The 24163-nt window shown below is 41.6% G+C and overlaps 1 protein-coding gene across 3 annotated transcripts in view; it reads left to right on the plus strand.

Moving 5' to 3' along the window:
- GALNT18 (polypeptide N-acetylgalactosaminyltransferase 18) overlaps nt 1-24163 on the plus strand; it is a 515166-nt gene that overhangs the window by 135463 nt on the left and 355540 nt on the right. Inside the window, exon 1 of one of the 3 annotated variants that reach the window (XM_054971156.1) lies at nt 10361-10479. The exons of the other annotated variants lie outside the window; for them this stretch is intronic. Within the exon in view, the coding sequence (XP_054827131.1) occupies nt 10437-10479 (43 nt within the window). The 5' untranslated portion in view covers nt 10361-10436. Of the gene's footprint in view, nt 1-10360; nt 10480-24163 lie in introns of those variants that run through there. 3 annotated transcript variants of the gene reach the window in all.

The raw sequence follows: 24163 nt of genomic DNA on the forward strand, positions 1-24163 counted from the left end.
CTTCCTCCCCCTAATTGCCTCTTCTCTCTCCTGCTCTTCTGTATTTGACCAGTCTCTGTATCAGGCATCTGACGAAGAGAACTTGATTCTCGAAAGCTTATGCTACAATAAAATTGGTTAGTCTTAAAGGTGCTACTGGACTCTTTTTGACTTAAGTATACAACTGTTATGTCCAGTATTGTTCACATCTGTGTATGATTAAAGAACCAATCATTCAGAATTCTAAATTAATTTCTGTTCCTTGTTCAATAATCCTTAATGTCTTCTCGTATCAAGGGAGATATATAGACTGGCCTTCCAAATGGAGAGTAATACAACATTTAAGGTTTCTTTTGAATCTTCCACATACTGGTTTAAAATTAATTAAAAGAATCTATGGGCCAGTTTGCTGTGATAGAACACAGCTAACCTTTTTTCCACTAAGGATTCCTGCGCTACTTGCAGATAGATGAAATTATCCTAAACAATGGAGTTATTCCATTGATGTATTTACAAGATTCTGTGTTGAAGAAACCACTGTTTCCTTCAAAGTTTACAAATCATAAGAATAAACCACATGGATGGGAATCTGATTTTAAAAAGGAGGAGATTCAGCCAGGGAGGGGAAGATACGTGAATCAAATAGAAAGGAAGGAAGGGGAGAAGAAAAAGAGGATACAGGTGAACGTATGGAACCCCCAAGTAATGTTGTTTTGGACAAATCTTTTTTTTTTTGCTTCTTTTTCTATCTCCCCCCCCCCCCCTGAACAGGACAAAATGATTAGTTGATTTAGGTATTTACAACAGGATCTACAGAAACTATGTAAAGGTGCTTTTTCTGATGGATGTTAGGCCTATAGACAAAAAGACAAGTGTTGCTTGAAATCTATTCTCCCCTGATGCAAACTGTGCCTTATTCCCAACCATTTACCAGGGAAAATAAATAAATCCCCTTGGAACCAAATGTAGTAATACCCAACTCAATCCCTAATAGTTGTGTTCTTTGTGAAACAGACTGCATTATAAAAACAGCACAAAATTGACTCCATGACGACTACATAAAGAGTTTGTCAGGGAATATTGCAGGGTGGATCACAAAAATTCCAATTCCAGGGGTAGGTATTTTCCTGAGACAATATAATATTATCCTTTTACAGGAAACCTGTGTAACTGAAGAGATATTTTGGAGGGTTATATGACACTAGTGGCTTCAGCTCCAAAGGGGGAGAAAGGTGGGTGCCCTAGTGCAGGTAGGCCTGCTTAATTTCTAATGCTATTCAGTATCCAATAGTTTAGCATATAGTCCCTGTCCCTACCAAGCATCCCTCTGAGCTATTTCTTATGACACAGCCCTATAATCTGAGTAGAAAGCCCTCCTGAATAATAAGGTCTTGCATAGTTTTTGGAAAGCTAGGAGAGCGGGCACTTTCCTGACCTCCTGAGGCAGGCCATTCCATAAGGTGGGGGATACCACAGAGGAAATACTTCAGTGTCTTTAGCTTTGTACCTTGCATGGTTTGACTTCAGTTTGCCAATGACCTAATCTATGGACTAGGCATATTCCCTCACTGTCCTTTTTTTGTTTTAGAAAATATACTTAGTAACGGAAGCTTCTTGGCAGATCTCTTGCTCGTTATGTATTGTAAGCAACTTAAAAAAAATACAAAACATGTACACTGATTAATCCCAGCGCTTCAGCGATCATTCTTAAAGGAAGTATGGTTTAGTTAACAAGATACTGGAGAACTGCACCATGGAATCCTAATTTCAATTCTGTTGGTTTGATTTAAGCAAGTCAGTCACTATGCCTCAATATACCATCTATACATAGGGGAATTAAAAAAAAAGAACAAGGAAGAGAATTTTTTAAATACTTTGTATACTAAAGAGTGCAACAGATATTATAATAATTACCTTTCCATAGCCTGTTTCCTGTATTTAAATGTCTTAAAAATCCTGAAATATATAGTAGCTGTCCATAAGGAAAGTTAAACTATAAACAGGTGCTTGGAAGGAAGACAAATTTAGTTTGCTTTAGTTAATCATCAGAAAATGTATGGAGTGTCTATATACCAGAATTCTTCCTTTTCATTTGATTACTTTGTTAGAATTGAGTTACATAATCATTTTTTAGACAGGAAAATGTCATTGTTAGTCATTTGTGGAGGCAACTCTAGGTGGGCTAATTTCAATTTTAAACTTATTTTTTAACATTATCAAAGTGACATGGCATGCCTACTTACTCATTCTGTCAGAATAATTATTTGCCACGCTTAGAGTCTGTCAGGCCCTGACTCAAATCACAGCCCAAAGAGTGACAGAAGAGACTGTGGTGAAAGGCATTGTCAGGGTCTGCTATCTGGGGGAGGTTCACACTCTAAGGTGCCCTTCCTGTCAGGGCTGCTGGTGGGTAGGCTTCAGAAAAGGGGAGGAGCACCCCTCTGAGCAGCTTGGCTTCCTCTTTCTGGCTCTTGTAAGTGTGCCTCGTGCTTTCTCCCTGGCCTCCCTTGCCTGTGCCCTTTTTATAGGGCTCTCCTGGGCATGTCCTTGTCCCCACAGCTTCTATTTCTGCCTGGGGCTGCTCCTCCCACCCCCCAAGTCAAGTGGCTGGCTTGTGAGCCTATGCCAGGGCCTGGGAGCCTGCCTCTGCTGCCTTGTGGCTGTTTTGGGTTTTCTTGCAGGGTGGGGCTAGCCAGCCCCCTTCACGTGACAAAGTGCTGCCGTGCCTCAATGCTTTGCTGGTTCAGTGTTGCCTGAAGTCCTGCAGCCTGCCAGATCCCACCCTCCTCGTTGGATGGGTTGGTGTGCTAGCCTGCCACTACTGAGGCAGCCTTACCAGCGAGGGATGGCATTGTGTCCTGTGGTCCCCTGGTTATTGCTGCAGTAAAGGCCTCCTCATTTCTGTGGCGTTCACAACAGTGCTAGCCGGCCTGCTTGCTGGGATGCCCTCCAGCCCCTTTACGTCTGAAACAGAGCTGCCCTGGAGCACTGGTAAGCCCCCTCTGACCCTGGACAGGTATACTGCATGATGGTTGTGATTTCAGGATCATTAGTGAAACCTTTCTTCTGCTGGCCTATATTTACTATTAGATTTTCTCTGTGAGCCACCTAGAGCAGAACCACAAGTGACAAAAGGCACAGATTGGACACTTGTCAGCTTCCCTCAAGTTTTGATGGGAAATGTAGGCATCCTGGTCTTGCATCTTGGCTCTCTGACTGCTGTCCAATGGACTTTTCAACTGTCACTTATCCAACATTCCGCCAAGCTGCCTACATTTCCCATCAAAACTTGAGGGAAGCTGACAAGTGTCCAGTCTGTGCCTTTTGTCACTTGTGGTTCTGCTCATAGTGTCTCCTGCTGTGTACTGCAAGTACCTTCTGGGCTGTCCCAGAGGACAGATACAGAATTTTGTATTTGAAGTGTTGGAAATCCTAGTGGCATGGATATCAGCCCAAGGAGTTGAGTAGGTTGAAGAATGAACTGAAAATCTTAGCAAGACTTTTCAGGTTTACATCCAAAAATCAGATATTGATCTAATACTTCAAAACTTGTTTGAAGTCAGAGTTCAGAAGAGGTTAGCTTGATAATGGGAAACAAACGTGATTTGAGGATAAAACATAACTGAAGTGATGTGAAAGTTTAGATTGAACATAACTGGGATCCAAAAGACTCTAGCAAAAGGGGCTTGTGCTAGACTTTTCCACTTATTTTTGACCAACTTTGCCATGTCGCAAACCACTTTTGAAAACCAGTTCATGTAGGGCATAGGAGGTGTTTTTGAGAAAAAATTAAATCCCCTTGGGCTCATGAAGCTAGTTTCTCAGTTTTTTATATTTTGGCCATAGCATATAACTAAAGCCCTTTGTGGCCAAGTAATATCTTGCCAGAAAATTGTAAATTAGTACATCCCATCTGTCTTGGTTTTGTAAAGATTCTTGAGAGTTGATCAGATTCCAGTCATTCTAAGCCACCAGAACAAGCCTTGATTAGGTAGCTAACCTATTTGCTATAGAATGTGGCATTCACAGCTTCATGACCCACTTTGCCTTCTGAAACAGGCTTCATTTTAGCTTGTTCAGAATAGTAAGTTCTGAGTTTGCTGTTTCAAGGCCAAATGAACCCAGTATTTTGAATGTTTGCTTTGTGTCTCTGTATATTCTATGTCTTTACTTGAATGCAAAAATAGTATTAGATAGTATTAGTAACAATAATAGTATTAGAATGTATACACATGTACACTTTTTTTGGTGAGGAAAAAAGTTGCTGGTACTCATATATAAGATTGCACCAATTTCCACCAATTCCCTCATCAGGACCTGGAAGAGCCCTCCAAAAGGTGTCAGTACTCAATACTGGCGAGTACCATCACACGCACACCCCATACTTACATATGCAGGCATACAATATGTGGATTTCACATATGCTAAAGGATGCGATGTGCCAGTCAGGAGACATTTGGGCCAGAAATCTTTGAATTGAGATCCATGTTAGCTACTAAAATGTTGCTTATCCCATGCATGTTTCTGCATACAATGTCACTTATGGTGACCCCAGCAAGGGCCTGTCAAGGAAGGGAGAAGCAGAGGTGGTTTGCTTCTGTATTCCTCTTCAGAATCTTCCTTGGTGGTTGCCCATCCAAGTACTGACCCTGCTTAGCTTTTGAAATCTGACGAGATCGGCCTATAACATGACACCTTCCCTAGCATGCTTACCCCTTAATGATAAAATTTTATAGAATGACTTTTGTAACTAAAATGAAGTTTGCTATATCTCTGTCCCTTAGGAAAGTGAGAGGATCCCATAAGACTTAACTACATGTAAGCACTGGTTTCCCTCACTGGTTTTCCCTGGTGGGGGGGGGGCTCAAAAATGAGTTAAGCACCATGCTTGTTTGGATGATGGTTGTTCTGAGCTCATTTTCTGCCAATAGGCTGGCATCTGGTAAGCTATCTATTCCCTGGTTCATCAGTCTGTGTGCTTGCTTCATTCCCCCAGGGTTGTTAAAATGGGTGTGCCGTAGTTTGCTCTGACTCCATGTTGGTCTCCATGTGCCTTTTGGGGCCATGTCTCAAAGCAGGTCCCTCCTCCTGGGTACAGCTGCTCCTGACTGAGTTCCTCCCTGCCTCTGATTCCAACACCCTCATTGTTCATCTTTGTGGATTCTGTAGCTGTTTTTTCAATGCCTAAGTGGAGCCTCACTTAGGGTCCATGGAAGCTGCCATTGGCTTGTAGGCCTTAAAGGAAGATCACTGATATCTGGCAGCATCTTGTTTTCCTTAATGGCAAGCCTGTCTGCACATACAACCAATTGGCTCCAAAGGGGAGAGACTGAGCCCTTAGCATTAACTTTGTTGGCAGGAAAGGGATGTATGTGATGATCGTAAGTGCATTTTTCCCAGTGCTTTCTGGGCAGTGGGGTTATGGTATTGGCACTGAGTGGCTTGTAGAGATCAAAGGTTTGCTTTGCACTAGGGAGGAGAGCAGCAGACAACATGGTGCCATCGTCACCATCTCCATTCCTTTCTGTGCCTTTTTGTGCACAATGCAAGGAAAGGCTGGTCCAACAACATCCATGCGGGCATGCACACACATTTGGGTTTGAGAAGGAAGGGGTCTCCTGCAGCCTCTGAGCCCCCAGCTGATGCAAAGGTTCATGTTATGCAGATTAGGGTGAACATTAGAAAGATCCCAGGCATGTGGAGCTGGTTCATGCCCAATCACGGCCGCCTGCTGCTGCTGTCCTTCACTTATGTGCCATGTTGGCCCAGGGCCACTCACTGTAACTTAAGAAGTCCTCCAAATATAGTGGGTCGAGGAGCACCAGGAGAAATTTCATCTTCTGGCAGGCTTTTTGAGCTTCTTTGATTAAAACTGTTAACTCAGCGTTAAATTATACGAACTTGCACATGCAAGTACCCCCAAGTCTTTCCAGATTAGTATTCAACGTGGAAGGACCAATCTGGTTAGATTTTTTAAGTTTTTGGCACAGCAAGGAGACTCATTGAGTTCTTCTTGTTATTTTATCGTCTTCAATTAACTCTGGGTTAAGTTTTAGTTGGAAAAGGATACTAACAGCCAGCAACCTGCTCAGTCTCCCACTTTTACTAGGAAAAAATAGGAAAAAAGAGGGCCATCTTCCCTCAGCTTCCCTTCCTGTGAAGGAAAAACCAACCTCTAGCCCTCCCTTTCTGCGCACTTTTACACACAGTGCAAGGACAGGCTGGCAGCTGGATGATTTAAAGAGGAAGTTCTGAGCTGCTGCAAAGCAGATTAGGGTGAGAAGGATTTGCCCCGCATCGTGGAAATGAAATGACAAAGCACAGGGAAACATGGCATAAAAGCAGTACTCAAAGGTAAAGTTTATTGACTTTGTCACTAAAGCAGGAATTTTTAAAATAATTTCATGTTGCTGTGCTGAACTGCTTGCATCCGGTGATGGTGCAGCTTGTTTCCCGCCACTATGTGTGCCCAGTCACTGCCAACACTCACCTTCTTTGGGGGTCCATTTTTTTGTAAGTTTTCATGTGATTGAGGAGAAAATCATTCAGTTGATGAGTTTTTGAACAATGTGAGAAGAACAGTATGTGTGTGTGCACACATGCTTGCATGTGAGTGTGCACAGCTGCCCAGCACTCACCTTGACACATGCCTTCCCCATTCCTTGAGGGCCATAAAAACAGAACCCTGTTGTTACACACTCTCAAACTTGGTGGGTTGATTTTTTAGAGAGAGGACTGTGTTTTCTGTGTGATTTTGGTGGTGTTGCCACAAAAACAGCTGTCCCAGAGCCTTGCCCCCTTGAAAAGAAGAGTGTGCATTTGTGCATACGCAGCCAACATGCATACAAGGGGCTGAACTTCATGAAATGAAAAAAACCCAAATGAGTCAGTTCCAAGCCAGCACTGCCCCAGCTGAAACAAACTGGTAATGAGACATGCTTGTTCCATAACCCCTGGAACCGAAACTGAAATGGACATTTTCTAGATGCACACCCCTATTTTAGTGTCTCTTGGTGGAGGAGCTGTTTAAAACTGGATGGCTAGATGGTTTAATGGTTGATCTCTCCGTACCCATTTTGAGACTCGTAATGCCAGTGTTTCTCAATTTCAGAAGTACTACTGTCAGCCTGGAAATGTTCAGTCACAGAAATCCCATTAGCCTTCACATTGTTTCTCTAATACATCTTTCTTTCAACCTCTGTTGTTTCAATTTTGGGTACAGAATTACTCCCATTAGCAGAAGCAGTAATTCACTGAGCATAAGATTTACTTACATTACAGCTGTGCTGCTTTGATACTACCATCTGCCTTGAGTGTGGACAAACCATTTCCCTGCAGCTATTGCACTGCAGGAAAAGGCTTTCTTAAGACGTCCAAATCTTCATTCATGCAGTAATACATTCCTCATAAAACAGCATGGGCAAAGAAGGCTAATGGTGAATATTTGGTGATCACTCTAGGTCTGCATTTCCAGTCTGTGATGTTAGAATTTTAGATAGTTATATATAATTATGATAGTATTGTAATTAGCAGTTCTGCTCACCAAATTTATTTCCCTTTTCTTTTCAGATTAATGACCCAACTCAAGGTTTTAAGGTTCAGCCAACAAATTCTGGGCAGAGTTAGAATAGCATAATGAATCTCTTTCTTTCTCCGTCTCCAAACATACTATCTTAATTGCTGCATCTCTTAATTCACATTTGATATTTTTGTGTGTTGCAGCTTAATCAAAATGCCAGTGAAACAATTTTTTCCCACTTCTTGAGGGTGTTTGCACATGCCTGGCATTTTACCATGTTGCCTGCATCAAATTTGTAATTCTGATGTTGTAAAGCAAATATGACTCATTGGCGGTTCCCTTTATCTTGAATCAAAGCATCACAGTTGTTTCCCCTCATTTTCTGGGCAAGGTCAAGCTGATAGCAGAGAATACCTTCTCATTAACACAGCAGTTTCCTTTGAAGATACTTTGAGATGCATTCAGCAGAGCATTGCATTTGGTTTGCAATAAACAAAACTCCAGAGAATCAGTCTACCAGGACTTAGGCTCACCAGATTCATACAGCAGATGCAAAACCAGAAATGAGTAACTGCTAAAATGCAAGGAATTTGTATTGCTCATGGCTATATTTCATAAGAAGAATGCTTCTCATCCCCTACCAGTTACATTCTGAAACAATGTATCCTTTAGATACTCCTCTGTATTATAAATATGTTTATAACAGAGATAAATTTTCCTTGAGAGCCAGTGTAGTGTAGTGCTTAAGAGGGTCAGACTAGGAGCTGGGAGATCTAGTTGAATCCCTACACTGCCACGGAAGCTTGATGGGTCTCTTTGGGCCTGTAACACACACTCAGCCTAACCTGCCTCACAGGATTGTTCTGAGAATAAAATATAGAGGGGGAGAATGTTGTAAGCCACTTTGGATCCCCTCTGGGAAGAGAGGTAAGGTTATAAATAACTTTAAACTTTAAATATGTTTATTGCTTTTCTGGCCGAAGCCATAAGCCATACAAACACCAACAAAATATGAACTGTATACTTGAACATACCCAATTCACATAGACATAACTCGTCATTATCACTTTAAACTATCTAAAACTCATGAAAATCTTGTTTCTTTATCACCGTGGCTAAAAAGGAAGCCGCTATAGTAGAGGTTTGATTGTCAGGAAAGTTATCAGACAATAACACTGAGATTGCCCAAGGAAGGAAGGGAAGCTTTTAACATAATAGGAATAATAAATCTCTCTCTTTCCTTACTCCACTTAGGGCAAAAAACGATTATATGATCCAAGGTCTCTAACTTTCCTTGTCCACAGTCACAAACTCGTTCAGAATAAGAGTCCAGAGAAACGACCAGAAAGCACTTTAGAGGGGAAGGAGTTAAGTCTAGCCAATGTGAAGGCTCTGCGTTGAGCTGGAATCTTTAAAGAATAGCAATAAGATGGAATAGCCTCTGGAGGTGAAAGTCCCAGGGATAAGCCCGAACATGTACGTCTGGCTCTCTGGAGAGTACTGCTGTAATCGAGATCCTTTAGTTTTAATTTTATAACTCTTAGGGCCTCATTTGTAAAGATGTTATATCAATATCCAGAATTTTTAGTTTCTGGTTAATCAAATTAGTTCGGCTACTCTTATAGGTATCCTGCGAGATCAAATGTGCAAAACCTACTTTCCCTGAATTGTCCTTGTAAATTTCCTTGTTCAAGAACAATTTATAGGCTGTAATCCATGCTCTCTTCTCAATTGAGGGTTGGGCGAATTCCACCCTAAGTGCAGTACCTGCTACGCATCTTGGGACTGCCGCTATCTCCCTCAAAAATGTGTGTAGAGGGGTGTCAAGGTTGTCGGATACACCTTCAGTCCACACTCCACACCCATAAAGTATCTGTGGGATAACCTTAGCATTAAAAAGCCTAATGGCTGGTTATAAATAAAGTAAAATAAAACAAATGTTTATGGCAGAATAGACTGGGTGTAGCGGGTGGTGTTTGTACAAATGCTCAGTTTCAGCCATTAAGAGGATGTGTACGGGCAGTTGTTGTCAATCATCTGAAGATCTGCTTACGTACTAGGCTCTAAGCACACTTAACAGCACTGTGATTCTGCCTGTAAGAACTTGTATGTTTTTTATTTGTGGCACAAGTAACTGATCGTCTAAATTTAAGTTTCTTCTGAGCAAAACGGGAAAAGGTTGTCTGGGATTCTGAATTTTGTAAAGAGGTTTTGTTGTGGTGTGTTTCAAATTGGAGTCTGCCTAGGCCTACTACTGGAACTCTTTGAAAGGAACATGTGATCCACTCAGCCAAACTAAACCCCAAGGCAGGTCATTGGTGACTGAAAGCCAAGGCCAAATGAAAGTAGTAAACAACTGTGAAGAAAGCTACTTGCGTCTCCATGAGGGTGTTGATCTTTCCCATTCCTGCACAATTTGTGCATTACACAGTCACAGGCTAAACTATATCAACAAAAGGCTTTACAAGTTCTGATGAGGTAGCTGTGTTAGTCTGTTGCAACTAAAATAAACAGGATACTTGTGGCACCTTAAAGATTGGCATGTTTTATTCAAGCTTTCATGGACCTTAGATGCATTTAATGATTCTTACTAGGTGAACATTTACTAATGTGGTTATAAAAATATAAACAGCAGGGTCAAAGAGCAATGAAATGCAAAGTACTGAGACCATTTGCAATAGCAATAATTAGCAGTGTTCTTAGTTTGCTGTCTAGGGTTCCCAGGGTTGCTGTCTAGGGTTGCAAAGAGTCTGGGAAGTGAAGTCATTGTGCAGGCCATGTGCCACCCCTGGGAGTGCTTCCGCACTCTGCAGCAGGCTGAATCAGGCCATTGCAGAGCACAGGAATGCTGCTGGGGCTGTGCAATGGCTATTGGAGTGCTCCTGCCCTCTGCAGTGGCACAAATTGGCTCAAATTGGGCCAAAATAAGCCTACTGTGATGCCTGGGAGGCACATCCCCCGCTTTTTCCCCTGCCGGCCAGGTAAGCAGGGGCAAGGAGTTGAAGGGTGGGAGCGGGGGATCCCTCACCCCCAGCAGAAAACTGGCAACCCAGTTAACTTCCACAATGGTTGGAGGATATTTTTCATCACATTTTGAATTGTATGTAATTTTATATCTTGCTCTGTACTTCTTGCATTTCATGGCTGTTTGACCCTGATGTTCATAATTTTATTTCATAGCCTCATATATAAATAAATGTCTGCCTAGTGAAGATTCAGTTATTGCAGCTGAAGAAGTGAGGTCTACTCCATGAAAGTATTTTACAGTAAAATCTTGTTAATTTTGGAAGTGATTTCTGCTTCTGATATTTACTGCAAGATGCACAGAGTACTAAAAGGGTTGCTTGAACATTCTTCTTCATTTATTGTGTTTGTATCCCACCCTTCCTTCAAGAAGCTCAGTAAGGAATGCTTGGGCATGCCAATGTTATCCTTATAACAACATTAAGAGGGAAATTAGGCTGAGAGAGAGTGACTGTCCCAAGGTTACCCAGACAGTTTAATCATCAGTGAGGATCTTAACCTAGTTCAACACTCTAGCTACCAGAACTCTTCAATAAGTTGAACAACAAGTAAAGTTTGATTGAAACATGTTTTTGTGTATGTATCCAAGAGCTCAATTTCAGATGACCTCTTCTGGAAGCAAAATGTTGCGTTAGAGCAGGGCCTACTATCCACGATAGTCTGGGTTGATGCCCTGGTTTTGGGCACTGGCTCAGTTCTTATAAAACCATGTAACATCTTTCCTTGTTTATCGTAAATTTCCAATCATAGTTAGTGGCTGTTTCTCCAAACAGATGAAGCTTCTTGCTATTTTATTTTGGCATGCCTTAAGTGCCAAATGCTCAGCAGAAAATTTCTTTGCCCATCCAGGCATTTTGAAAGTTCAGCTATTTATTATGTTATTTTCCAGATACTGTGGTTCCAGATACTTCTCTCTTGCTCAGTATTTCTCTGTTAATTTAACTCCCCTTCACGAAAACATATGGCATCTCTTCCGTATAAGAAGCAGCAAGATAGCTTGTCAGAACTAGATGTGGGGCAGATTCAGTGTTAGAGAGGTTTGGTAAAAGGAAGGCAGGGGAAGGTCAGATTTCAGCACTGGAAAAATATCCCAAGCTGTAGAGTTGAATTTAAAACATAATTTATCATCAACTTGAATTAGTGCCTTTTTTAAAAGATAGGGCAGCTTATACATGTTCTATTTAGAAACTAAGAATTCTTGATTATAAATGTAATCAGATAATTGTTAATTACTTTGATATTTGCTTTGTGTTATTGCTGTAGACTCATAAATATTCCTGACCGAGTGACAGGAAATTTTATGCAGTCTTTCTAACCTTAAGATTAAACTTTAAATATTTTGACATGAATGGCCTATGGAAGAAATGATTTAAAGCTGATATTGATCAAAGGGTATTGTATCTGCTGAGAGTCCTTTGCTGTCACAAGGAGGCAAATATGAGATTCAGGCAACAAGAGCATCAAATTCATTAAAATTACAAGGGTCAAAATTACAAAAGATCTGGGATGGTTACTTTTAACCCTTTTAAAAAACTTTACAAAAATTATGTGTCTGCTAATTTAAATAGGATCCATTATTCTCACTGTAAAGCTACACATTTCTATCCATTTTATTATATAGTGTTCTTTTTCATAGTTGGTCATTTATAGACTGAAACCAATCATCCATAATCTATATTGATGTCATATGTAGATGATGATTGGCTTCACATACTTGGTTCAGGCCTTTCTTAAATAAAAATACATATGTGCAACAGAGCATGCAGGCAAACAATTTGAGGCAAAAGTTGTTACTGCTATCCACAAAAGGCTAAAAATGTCCTCTCTGTACAATAATGGTGATGATGATGGCTGGCTGGGTCAGCACAGTGCAGATGAACACCTGCCAACTGGCCACTTACATCTATGACCATTCAGGTCACTCTTGCTCAGTGCTTCCCCTTGCTTCTGCTACCACCTTATAATGCTTACTGCCCCACCCTTCTTTGTGTCAATTCTTACCAGTGGTAGCCAAATGTTACCTACCTCTTGTGTCATTTCATGGGATGCCACTAATAGAAGTCCAGCTAATGTAATTAAAGTCTAATGTGGTAGCCCTTGATGCTGGCCTAATTATTGAGTACAGAGTCCTCCAGAGGAAGGGTCATTCCAGGCTATATCACGTGAGTGAGAACACTATTCATTTAATGGATAGGCTGATTGTCAGGACCTGCCAGCTTCCTTAAATGTCACACTACACATTCAGTTCATTTGGAAAGTTTTGTAAGGGCTCAGAGGGTGCACTCCTTTGATAGTCTAGGAGGAGATCTGGGCCGTTTCCAGACGGCTTACCTGCCTCCAGAACGTCACGCCATGTTGCGGGGAAAACGCGAAATACCGCGTTTTGTCGCATGAGTTTTGCGCAACGCGCAAAACTCGCGTGAGAAAACGCGATATTTCACGTTTTCCCCGCAACATGGCACGACGTTCCGGAGGCAGGTAAGCCGTCTGGAAACGGCCCTGAAATCACATTTCTCAAGCAGCATTATAGCTCCCCAGAACAATCAGACAGCATCAAGCAATTTTAACAGGGGTGCAATATTTCATCATCCCAACCTCATTCCAGATACCTGTTCTACATTTCTCTAGGTTTTAATTTGCCTCTATCAGGATGGAACTCCGGGTTTCTGTGTGGGTGCTATTTTAGGGCACTTAGTCGTGGCTGTATATTTCTATGAGGTGTCATATTAAAATACAGAAGGGATAGATTTACTGGAAAATACTCATTTTCCAAACACAGTTGAACAAAAAAGGTCAAAATCGTAGATAAAGGCTGTCTGTTACATGTCTGCAATCACTCCAACTGGATATCATACACGCTTGGGGTAGAATTGGGAAGCCAGAGGACAAAAGGAGGTGTGGATGGAAGAGAAGAAATTGAAAGGTGCCAGGTGGCTGTAAGCCATGGACAAAACAGATCTGATCAAAGGGGGTGAGGAGAGGCAAGGACTGTTTTTCCCTAAGAGGTACTCACATCCTTTCCTAGTAAACGGCATCATTAGAACAGGATTTTGTTTAGGAGGATTCCTCAGAACTCACTTATGTGTTTTGGGGGCAAGGCATCCAAAGAAGTAATGAGGACTGAATATAGAATAAGCCAGCTACAATATAGCAAATTCTCCCAGTTTGGAATTTGTATAACTTATTTACTTGGGTTGTTTGACTTCTGTTCCATTTATTGAACAAAGAAATCTTCTGTTCTATTCAGTTCTATTCTCTTTTGTTTTTATTTGCATTATTTATTTAAAATACATCTCACCTTTTCAACTATCCAAGTCCTCATAACCCTTTCAGCAAAGGAAAAGCCTACAAGAAATTCCAGTTAATCAAATAGCCAAATGGAAAACTGTACTCATTCAATGTCATAGCTCACAGTATTAGAATGCAATGCAACATTCACATCCATCTGGTGCTGTGTGAGCTGCACTGGCTCCAGGATGAGTTCCAGATCCAGTTCAAAGTTTTGGTTCTGACATTTAAAGCCTTAATGGACTGGGACCAACTTACCTGCGGGACCGCCTCTCCCAATATGTTCACCAGAGGATAAACAGCTACTGGTGATGCCCAGCCTGAGGCACTGGCTTGGTGACACTCTCCCACAAGAGACCCGGGCTGTGTGGGATTTGTTACAGTTCCACAGAGCCTGTGAAACAGAGATGTTCCACTGGGCCTATGGTTGAGGCTTGACATCCCCTCCCCAACTGTCCGTGCTCCACTGTCCTCCTCTGAGGATGGTTGTTGTATTTTTGTATTGTTGGAACCCTATCATTCTAGCTCAGCCTTTTTACTTGAATTACACCTTATGTAGTGATTGGTTTTATGTGTATTAACTGTACTTTTAACTTTGTATTGAATTTCTGTTATGAACTGCCCTGAGCCTGCTTGTGGGGAGGGTGGTATATAAGTGTAATAAACTGAACTGAACTGAATACATTCTGTTCAGATTTAATGAACTCCAGAATTTACTAATGAAGATCTGGCTGAAATAATATCCATCAGTAAATATTGCAAATGTTCTGAATCCAAATATAATTGAAAACTGTTGGAAATCTTTGATCTGAACCTTCATTCTGGCACCTTGCTGATTCTGTTTAATTGTAAGTTTACAATTTTGGTTCCCCTTGTCCTAGGGTTGCCAGGGGCCGCAAGGGCCAAAGTGAGCTTGGAGGGGGCTGGGGGCAAAGGGGTACTTACCTTCTGTGCACACACTTTGCAAGTGCACTGGCTCCTGCCATCCATTGTCCACTGAACTGGCTTCAGTGCACTCGCTTTTCCTCCTTTGAGCTGGAAAATGTTGTTTTCCAGTAGGAGCGAAGAGCCGTGGGGCATATTGAAGAAAAAAATGCCCATTTGGAGGCTTCAGCTGACGCTTTCAGGCAGGTGATTTTTGGCCTTAATGTGCTCTGCAGCTCTTCGTTTTCCAACACAAAGGAGGAAAAGCGAGCACACCAAAGCCAGTTCAGAGGGACAGGGGAGCAGACACACGTACTTCTCTTCCCTGTGCCTCCACTCCGCAGGCCAGGTGAATGGGACTGGGGGATGGTAAGTGGAGGAGTGTTTCCCCTGCCACTGGCAGGGGGATGGCAAGCCTACCTTGCCCCCTTTTTTGCAGCCTGTGGATATCCTGGCATCAGGACTAGTGATGATTCTCATCTGTTCCTTACTCAGTCCCTGTAATTAGGTCAGTGAGATGACCTATCAGTAAAAAAAAATAGCAGTATCTTGTGCTGGCTCTATTTAAAGAACATTTGTGAGAGAAAGAAAATCACACTTAAACTCAAGAGACAAAATAATTTTTGTCATGCAGATAAACGTGTTGTATCTGCATATCTGTAAGCAACAAATGAATGATTTAAAATATACATGCTGCAAATGATGAACAAGACAATTCAGCTGCAATATTTATACACTAATGAGGAATAGGACACGCAGCCTTATTTTCTGTTTTGCCAGATAGCTGTTTGAGTATATGAATACTTTGGGCACTGCTTTAGCAAAATATTATTTCCATTTCTCTTTTACAGTAGAAGTAGAGAATATTTGGTAAGTGATGACTTCAGTCTACTTATACGGGTCTTCTAGATGCTTAGAAATGGCATGTTATTTTTAGCCATGGTTGCCACAGAGAAATAAATTCTTAGCACTTTAGCATCTCTCTGTATAATTGTAGGGTTCAGTTGCTCACTTGAGGCTAGATACTGAGAGCTAATCCTAGGTACCATTTTGTATGGGGAGGTAACAAAGAGGCAGTTTGAAGACTCAAAGAATGGCTATCTGTTCCCATATGGAATCTGAAGCTGAAATCCTTCCAAGCCAGTTCTGCCTAGTTCAGGGGTCCCCAGTCTTTTTCGGCCTGTGGGAACAATTGGAGCTCTGACACCGTATGGTGGGTGCAGCAACAAAATGGCTGCCACAGAATAGTTGCTGCAGTGTTAGCACTGCCCCCATAACATTAGAAGGCTTATGGTTATGTCATAAACCCCTTCTTTGAATCTGCTTCCAGCACTAAAACTACTGCACAAGCTGGCAGAAAACATGGAAGCTGCTGCCCATGCCACCAGAAAACATGTAAGCTACTGCTGCTGAAGCAGGCAAACTGGATCCTGCATGGGACATGGAATATGCAAATATGGGGAGAAATAGGCAAGGCCTGCTCGACCCACTTCCTTGCCCCGGAGGCGCTCTAAGGATCCTGATACAGTAGGGCATTCCCGAAATTCCTGAATTAATCAACACAACCCACCCATATGATCTCACCTTAACCACTTTCCTATTCTTAAGCAGTTCAGAGAACATAGTCTCACCCATCCACCTCATGAGTTGTCAATCATAATTTGTTAACTTTAAAGTCTGGCCGGAAAAACCAAACCTTCCTAGTTCTTTCTTACATCCCGGAGATGGTTTACCAGCTTATTGTCTCACTCTGGAGATAGTTCATTAGTTCTTTGTCTTGCCCTGGAGACAACAACACAATCTTTTGTCCCACCTTGGGACCAACCACCCAGACCTTTGTTTCTGGGGTAGAAGATGCAATCTTTCCCCAAGCTAGCATCCATGGTATAAAGTAGATGGCCCGTCAGTCCAAACTGTGTGCATGCTTTGGATCCAGCATTCCACCCTTGAACTCCATTCAAGCCCTCCCACCTTGAAGCACCGGCTGCTCAACACTCCTCCTCCTCCTTGGACTTCTGGATAGTGACTATCCCTGACCTTTACTCCCTTTCCTAGTTAGACTTGAATGTGTGTTGTGTGAATGTGTTGTGTGCCACTGATTTTTATTTTCAGTAAAGATTACATTTTTAGTTGAAACGTCTGTCCATTTATTGAAAGGATTTCTCTAGCTTGGACAATCCTCATATACATAGGTGGTGATCCCTCAGTTACCCCCTCTTGCTGCCTCCTCCTTGCTGCTAATTCCTCACAACTCGCAAGGAGACCTTCCCCTTTGGGAAACAGCAGGATGGAGAGCCAGTTATGTAAACCACCCCACTAGTGCTGCAGGTGGAAAAGTGTCTCAGAGAAATTTCTCTGCCCGATGAAGACACCTTAAAAGTAGTCCCAGTTGCTGCCAGATTGCAGACATTGCATCTCCCACATCTATGATGTCCTATTTTCACCTGCAGCACTAGTGGGGTGGTTTACATAATTGAGTGTAGCTGCCCACAAATTTATGTAGGGAGCACTACTAGACTCATCAAAATTCGCATCCAGGAGCATGTCTCACGTATTAAAAATGAGTGTAGGGAAGCTCCTCTTATGCCCCATTTCTTGGAACATCATAATAATGAGAGGGAGTTTAGATTTTCGGTACTTGAAGTACTTAAACACGATAGGTATAGAGATTTCAGTAAAGAGTTACTGAAAAGAGAAGCTTTTTGGACCTTTGAGTTGGATTGTCGAGGGCCTTTTGGGCTGAATTCTGTAATTGAGTTCTCCAGTTCCGTGTAGCTGGGGGCTGTATGGCTGTTATCTAGTCATTTAACTGCATAGGATTGCATCCCCCATTGTAGGTGTTAAAATAGGGAGCATACAGCTTTAAGAGTTAGGAGCCTGGCTCTTTATATACTTGCTAATTGGATAGCTCTTTACCAGCTGTTGACCAAACTGCACGTGGTCTTGAACTTTTGTCTCGCTGGCAAGGAGTGAGTATTTCTACAGGGTTCCAAGGTTTTGGGGTACTTTGCATTGTTTCAAATTTGTACATGTATGCTGTTTCTGTAGCTGTTTCCCGTGATCAAGTGTGACTACAAAACAGAAACGTAACCGGAATTCTGTCGGGACACCATCAGGGATACCACAGATTCATGCATGGATTTTTCCATTCGACACTCTGGACTTTGAAAAGGTTTATCATTCGGCTCAGGCCGTCAGCATATAAATTGTAGCTCCAGTAGATTGTAACGAGGACACGTAGCTCCAGCAGATTGTAAGGGGCACATTATATATTTTTGGCTTGAAAGCTTCAGTTCCCAGTGAGGAGCTGTGTATTTATTTATATAATTTCTGCTTGTAAGCTCCAGTTCTCTGTAAGGAGCTACATACACAGCATACAGATTGTGATGGTCTTAACAAACTGTTGTTGAATTGTTTGAAGTATGGTTAAAAACACTTCATAGTTTGTTATACGGGGACATTGTCTTTGTTAAAAAAAAAGAAGAAGCTAAATTTAATAACGTTATGACCAGAAACAGATAGCCAAAGAAGGCTAAACAGAAATATCATTGAGGGATGTAAATCTGTTGGTTCTTGCTGTTGACCACTGAGGAAACATGCTGGTTAATATCAAAAGGGAAAAAACATTAAAGGCCAGCCTGGATGAGGTTATATTGCATTACTCTCAGCATGTATTATCACTAAACCTCAGAAACAGGCCATCGACAGGTGAAGGTAGTAGTTACAGCAAGTTCTCAGTAAGAGCCTAATAAGCTGCCTTGTCAGTAATTACCACAATTTTCTTAGCTGTAAATGGGCATGCAGAGCACCTTTGCATTGGGTTGGAATCTGTAGTGTTGCCAGCCTTCTTCAAGCAATTCTTACACTAACTGAAAGCAAATATATTAATTTTTTTAATTCTTTTTAATACCACCTCCCCAACTGAAAAGCCTCTTTATGTCAAGGTTCAGATAGAATCCTTTGTATTTATATAGGAGTTCAAACAATTTCCAAGGCTACAATCTAGAAAAACCTAATGCAGGTAACAATGTACTTGCCTGTTACAAGATTTGGGGGGGGGGGGGGAATCAGAAAGCCAAGAAAACTGTAATCAATTAATAATTTTGCCAGGCAGTTCATTAAAACAGGCAAGTGCCTAACTAAACAAAACCTTAATTGAAACTGTCAAAAAGTGATCCATGGCTGCATTACAAATTTGCATTCACACATCATTTCTTCTGCAATTTTGTTATACTACTCCAATCTAAGCAGCCTGTTTGCTGTTGAATGTTTAGATTCTTCATGCTCTTAAATTCTAAGAAAAATGTATCCAATGACAGAAAGTGTCTTTCCAAGTGGAATGTATGAAATCCATCGTTAGAGCTTACTCTTAGATGCAGATGATTTTGGAGGATATCTTCATCCTTTCTTCCTCTTTCCAGTTCACATTTTGAGTCTCCAGGCTCCAGCTCCTTCTGGGTGGCAGTGCATTTTCTATGGCTGACATTCTACAATCCTGTACTTTGTGAGTAACAGAGCAGAGCGGCACTTAACTCCATGTTCACTCAATGATTGCAGCCCCAAGAGGTTCAGTGGGTGATTTGAGCTCCTGGGTAGTATTTTATCTTTTATTTATTAAAATACCCTGTCCTGGATAGCCCAGGCAAGCCTGATCTCGTAATATCACAGAAGCTATGCATGGTCATCCTTCGTTAGTAATTGGATGGGAGACCTCCAACGAAGAGGAGCGTTGCAGAGCCAGGCAATGGCAAACCACCTGTGTTAGTCTTTTGTTCTGAAAACTCCACCAGGGTCACCATTAGTCAAATCGGACTTGAGAGCACTCTCTACCACCACCATTTATTAAAGTATTTATACCCTGCCTTTCCCTTTAGGCTCGCGGTGGTTTACAATTCCAAGTTATAAACATGTATAATGCAGTAAACTCCTACTGACCCAGTCACCTTAAGAAAATGTCTGCAACTGAAGCCCCATTAAAGTCTTAGCAAGTAAAATGGCTTTACTTCACCTTGTAAACAGTTACAAAGACAGTTCCTTCCTTACCTCCTCAAACAGAAGTCAAGTAGCACTTCAAAGACTAACAACATTTATTCGAAGTTGTTCTATTCTTCTTCAACTCATGTACTAGTCCCTATGACCAAGTTTTGATTATGCAGAACCATAGCAACAACCATCCAGGAGGGACAGAATATTAGAATCCCATGTCGGTGGAGGGAAATTTAACTGAAGACTCAAATGATGATCCTAGAGAGTTAAAAGTGGCTGCTTCCACATACGTTGGATAATGCACTTTCGATGCACATTAGTGATTGTTTGCAACTGGATTTTCCTGTTTCACACAGGAAAATCCAGTTGCAAGCAGTCACTAATGTGCATCAAAAGTGCATATCCAACAGGTGTGGAAGCAGCCAGTATCTGACCTCTGAGAGGATCAGTGGGCTAGAAGTCTGAACCAGGTAGAGCAGACTGGTTATTTCATTAACGTTATTGAGGGGAAAAGGTCTTAATCCAGAGTGTGTCTGTCTTCTGAAGGGCATAGACTGGATGTCTGTGTACTGCTGAACTATGGAGCTATCAAACTATGGAGCTATCAAACTATGGTTAACTGAAACAGTCCGGTTGAAAGGGCATTTAAGCTCTGAGGGGAAGCTTGAGTTACCTTGTATTTAAACCCCCCTGTAACAATAATTTTCTGAAAAAGAAAAGAGTTGTCTCTGCAGAAAGCTATGAAGCAATTTTGTTCCTCTAACATCTAAACAGCAGCTACCATTAAACACGTATGTTAAACCTTGCTAAGGAAGTAAGTAAGCAAGTCTGTGTGTTCTTTTGTGATTCTCCCTTTTGTGCCTCAGATACATTAACAAATAATTCATCATTCTCCACAATAACAAACTCACATTAACATAGCCATCAAAATAAAGTCTAGGGCTGCTTCCACACACGTTGGATAATCCACTTTCAATACTCTTTAGTGAACATTTGAAACTGATTTTCCATGTGTGGAACAAAAAATCCACTTCTAAAGGATTACGAAAGTGCATTGAAAGTGCATTATTCGTGTGTGGAAATGGCCTAGGTCAGGTTTATTTGAAACTTAACAAGTGGGTTTTTTGTCACAAATAACGCCGAAGAATGAGAAGTTGTCGCACAGGCAAACCAAATGCAGTTGATAGGAAGCATTCTTGACCCCTATTTACATGTCACAGTGAACATACAGTCTTTATGTACATGTTTGGTAGAAAAAGTAAACACAAATTCACTTTACAAATGAAACTGAGGATTAGTACCTGTAAAAATGTGCCGTTTGAACCACATGGTGAGGCCTTGAATGTAACATGAAAATTAGTCAGCATACATATAAAGAAAAATCAAGTGTGCTGTACCTGAATTGCATGTGTGTTCACTGTAACTTGTGAACCTGGCTTTGGCTACCACACCAACTGGCTTTTCAAACAGCAAGACTGTAATCAAGTGAGGAAGAGGCAGAGCAGGCTGATTCTCTAGGCCCAGCATTCTTCACTCAACAGCGAAGTTTTGATTTATGTATTGTATTTATCTCTAACCTTCTCAGGAGCTTAGGGCAGCACACATGGAAGCTATTCTATTTTAGTCTCACAATACTTTGTGAAGCTGAGGGAAATCGGTATATCTGTGGTCAGACACTCAGCTTCATGGCAGAACAATGATTCAGACCCAGATCTCACCAGAGTAAGTCCATCCACTATACCATGTTGCCTTTTCTTGAATTTCACTGAGATTTGTGCATGTTTCACCTTAAATCATGGCCACTGGACTATACAGATTCTTGTAGGTGCTTCATCAAGTTTGCTGTCAGTAGGGCAGCAAAATAAGAGTGCCACACAAATCAAATAGGAATTTCAATATACTTGTTTGCCTTTTCTCTTAGCTCTCCTCCATTTTAAGCTTATAAATGATAACTCTCCTTAGTATTTTGTGCCTCATAAGAGGCAATGAACATGCTCATCTCACCTTAGGCTGGTATTTTGGGGTATGCAATTCTTCAGTTTTAAGATGTTCTACATGTATGCTAAAAAACATTACTATTAATTTTTAAAAGATCCCACCCACGTAAAAAACCGAGCCTTATATGGACTGAGGGTGTTCATTGCTTTTTAGAAGGCATAACATTAAGGGCAACTGTTAACGTTAGTTAAAAGAAAGGAAAAGAAAAAACTGATGGGGAGGAGAAATTATCTCAGCCTTTTATGAGTTCACAGTATCCTGGACAGAGAGATTTGGGTTATGGATAGAGGTGGGCACGAACAGCAATACGAACAAAACAAAGCCAAGTTCGTGAGGTCCTGTTCCAGATGAACATGTGTTTGTTCCAAGCCCTGTTTGTGGTGTCCATCAGCCATTCGTCAAGCCAGACAATCTGGCGCCTTTCAATCAATTCCCTTGGCAACAGTAGGCAAGGACTTTCTGAGCTCTGTCTGAACTCCTGTTTGCCCTGGAAACCCTAATCTAAGCCCAGGGGCACTTCACCCCCGACTCAGCTGCTTGTCAGGGAAAACCCTGACAAGGGTTGATTGCAGTCTGCCGGGGTTTAAATTTCCCTCTCCCTGCTGCTGTGCAGTGCAGGAAGAGGGACATTTAAACCCCCCACCCAGCTGCTTGTCAGGGAAACCCCTGACAAGCGTCTGAGTGCAACCTGTCGGGGTGAAATGCCCTTCTCCCTGCTGCTGCACAGCAGCAGGGAGCGTGGCACTTCACCTCCGCCTCAGCCGCTTGTCAGGGGTTTCCTGACGAAGTCTCCCCCTCTCCCTTCAGCCACCTGGAAGGAGGGAGACTTTGAAAGGAAGAAGGTTCCCCACGCTGTTTGCAAATGGCATGGGGAAGCTTCTTCCCTTCAGAGGCTCCCCTCCCTCCCTTTTGCCAGCAGGAAGGAGGGAGACTTTGAAGGGAAGGAGGTTCCCCACTTCCCTTCCAAGTCTCCCCCCTCCATCCCACAAACAGCCAACCACAAATATGTTCATGAACAGGGTCATGTTCATGGTTGTTCGTGATTCCCTGTTCGTGGATGACAATGAACATTGTGTTCGGTTTTTTTTCCTGTTTGTGCCCATCTCTAGTCATGGACACTCAACTTGTACTAGATCTGAGCATGAGAAATGGAAATATTCTGCACATGTAATGGTGAGTTCTTGTATGCATATAAAGCATTTTATTTCATAGAATGGAACACATCCAAAACTATAAGAATAATTTAGATCATGTGCTTCTTTGGCTGTCTCTGGCATATGGTTGTTGTATTAAAGTGCACTTTTGTTCTTTAACAAAGTTTGACAGTGCCTTTAATCCAGAGCACTGGTGCTAGTTTACGTTTTCTAATGGGAAACGCTGTTAAAGACAGTACAAGTACCACCCCATTCAAGACTGATGCATCAGTACCTAACACTGCCGAGTGTTAGATAAATACTTTCTGGGAAAGAACAGTGGTAATAAATAGGATAGAGTTTCAGAAAAAAACCACACCTTGGAATGGACTTCACTTCTTCCATTCTGCGTTCAAACTCCCAATAAAATATTCTGAAATGGACAGCTTAGCTCCACTATCCAGGCCTGATTCCAGTTTATGATAGCCAAAATATAGAATCTTGTATATTGAAGGATCATCTCTGGAACATGAAACTGGGATGTTTGCTTAAACAAAATATGATCATAAACTGTATTAAGGGTCAAATGGCATGGCATGTTTTCTCCTTACTTTAAAACACTTCTTTTCTAAATGATGCTGACAGGGCTGCTTTTTCATGGAAAATGGCATGTGAAGAGCTCTTTCCTCCCTTTATTTTTTCACTGAATAGAAGCTACCCTGAGCATTTTTTATTCCCACTAGGAGGAAATTATTTAACCATATTTTAATGTATTTTTTCCTGTAGCAGGGATAGAAGCTGCTCCAGTTTGACTTTTCAGCAAAGAAAGGGAAGAGAGGTCAAAGAGACCCTCTTTCCCCTTTCCATGCACCTCCTTGGGGGAAAAATGTATTTTTAAAATGCCTGTGAGAGAAAAGGTAAGGCATAGTTTATCCTTTACAGCATAATCTTTTGCTTGTGGAGTCTTTTCTAATTAAGGAGAAATCTCACATCAGACCCAAACTCAGTAGGTGGCCCTAGGTCTGCCACTCTTGGATTCACCCCTTCCTTTGTCTGCAATATGGAGATAATCATCCTGGCCAGAGGTACTGTATGTGAAAGCACTTTGAAATGCTCACATACCCGAAGGGTTATTTCCTGTGTTCTGACTGAACAGCTGAAAGGAGAATTGGGACTTTTGGGGTGTCTGCCCTTCCATTCTGAAGTCATCTTCCTGAAGAAGTGTGGGCATTCCAGTTTCTTTTACCTTTCTGCAAATGCAGCAAGATGTTTTAGTTAGTTCTGTCATTTTAAAAATAAGGTTTTATAATAA

The sequence above is a fragment of the Eublepharis macularius genome, chromosome 2 (genome assembly GCF_028583425.1).
Source record: "Eublepharis macularius isolate TG4126 chromosome 2, MPM_Emac_v1.0, whole genome shotgun sequence".
Classification (NCBI taxonomy): Eukaryota; Metazoa; Chordata; class Lepidosauria; order Squamata; family Eublepharidae; genus Eublepharis; species Eublepharis macularius.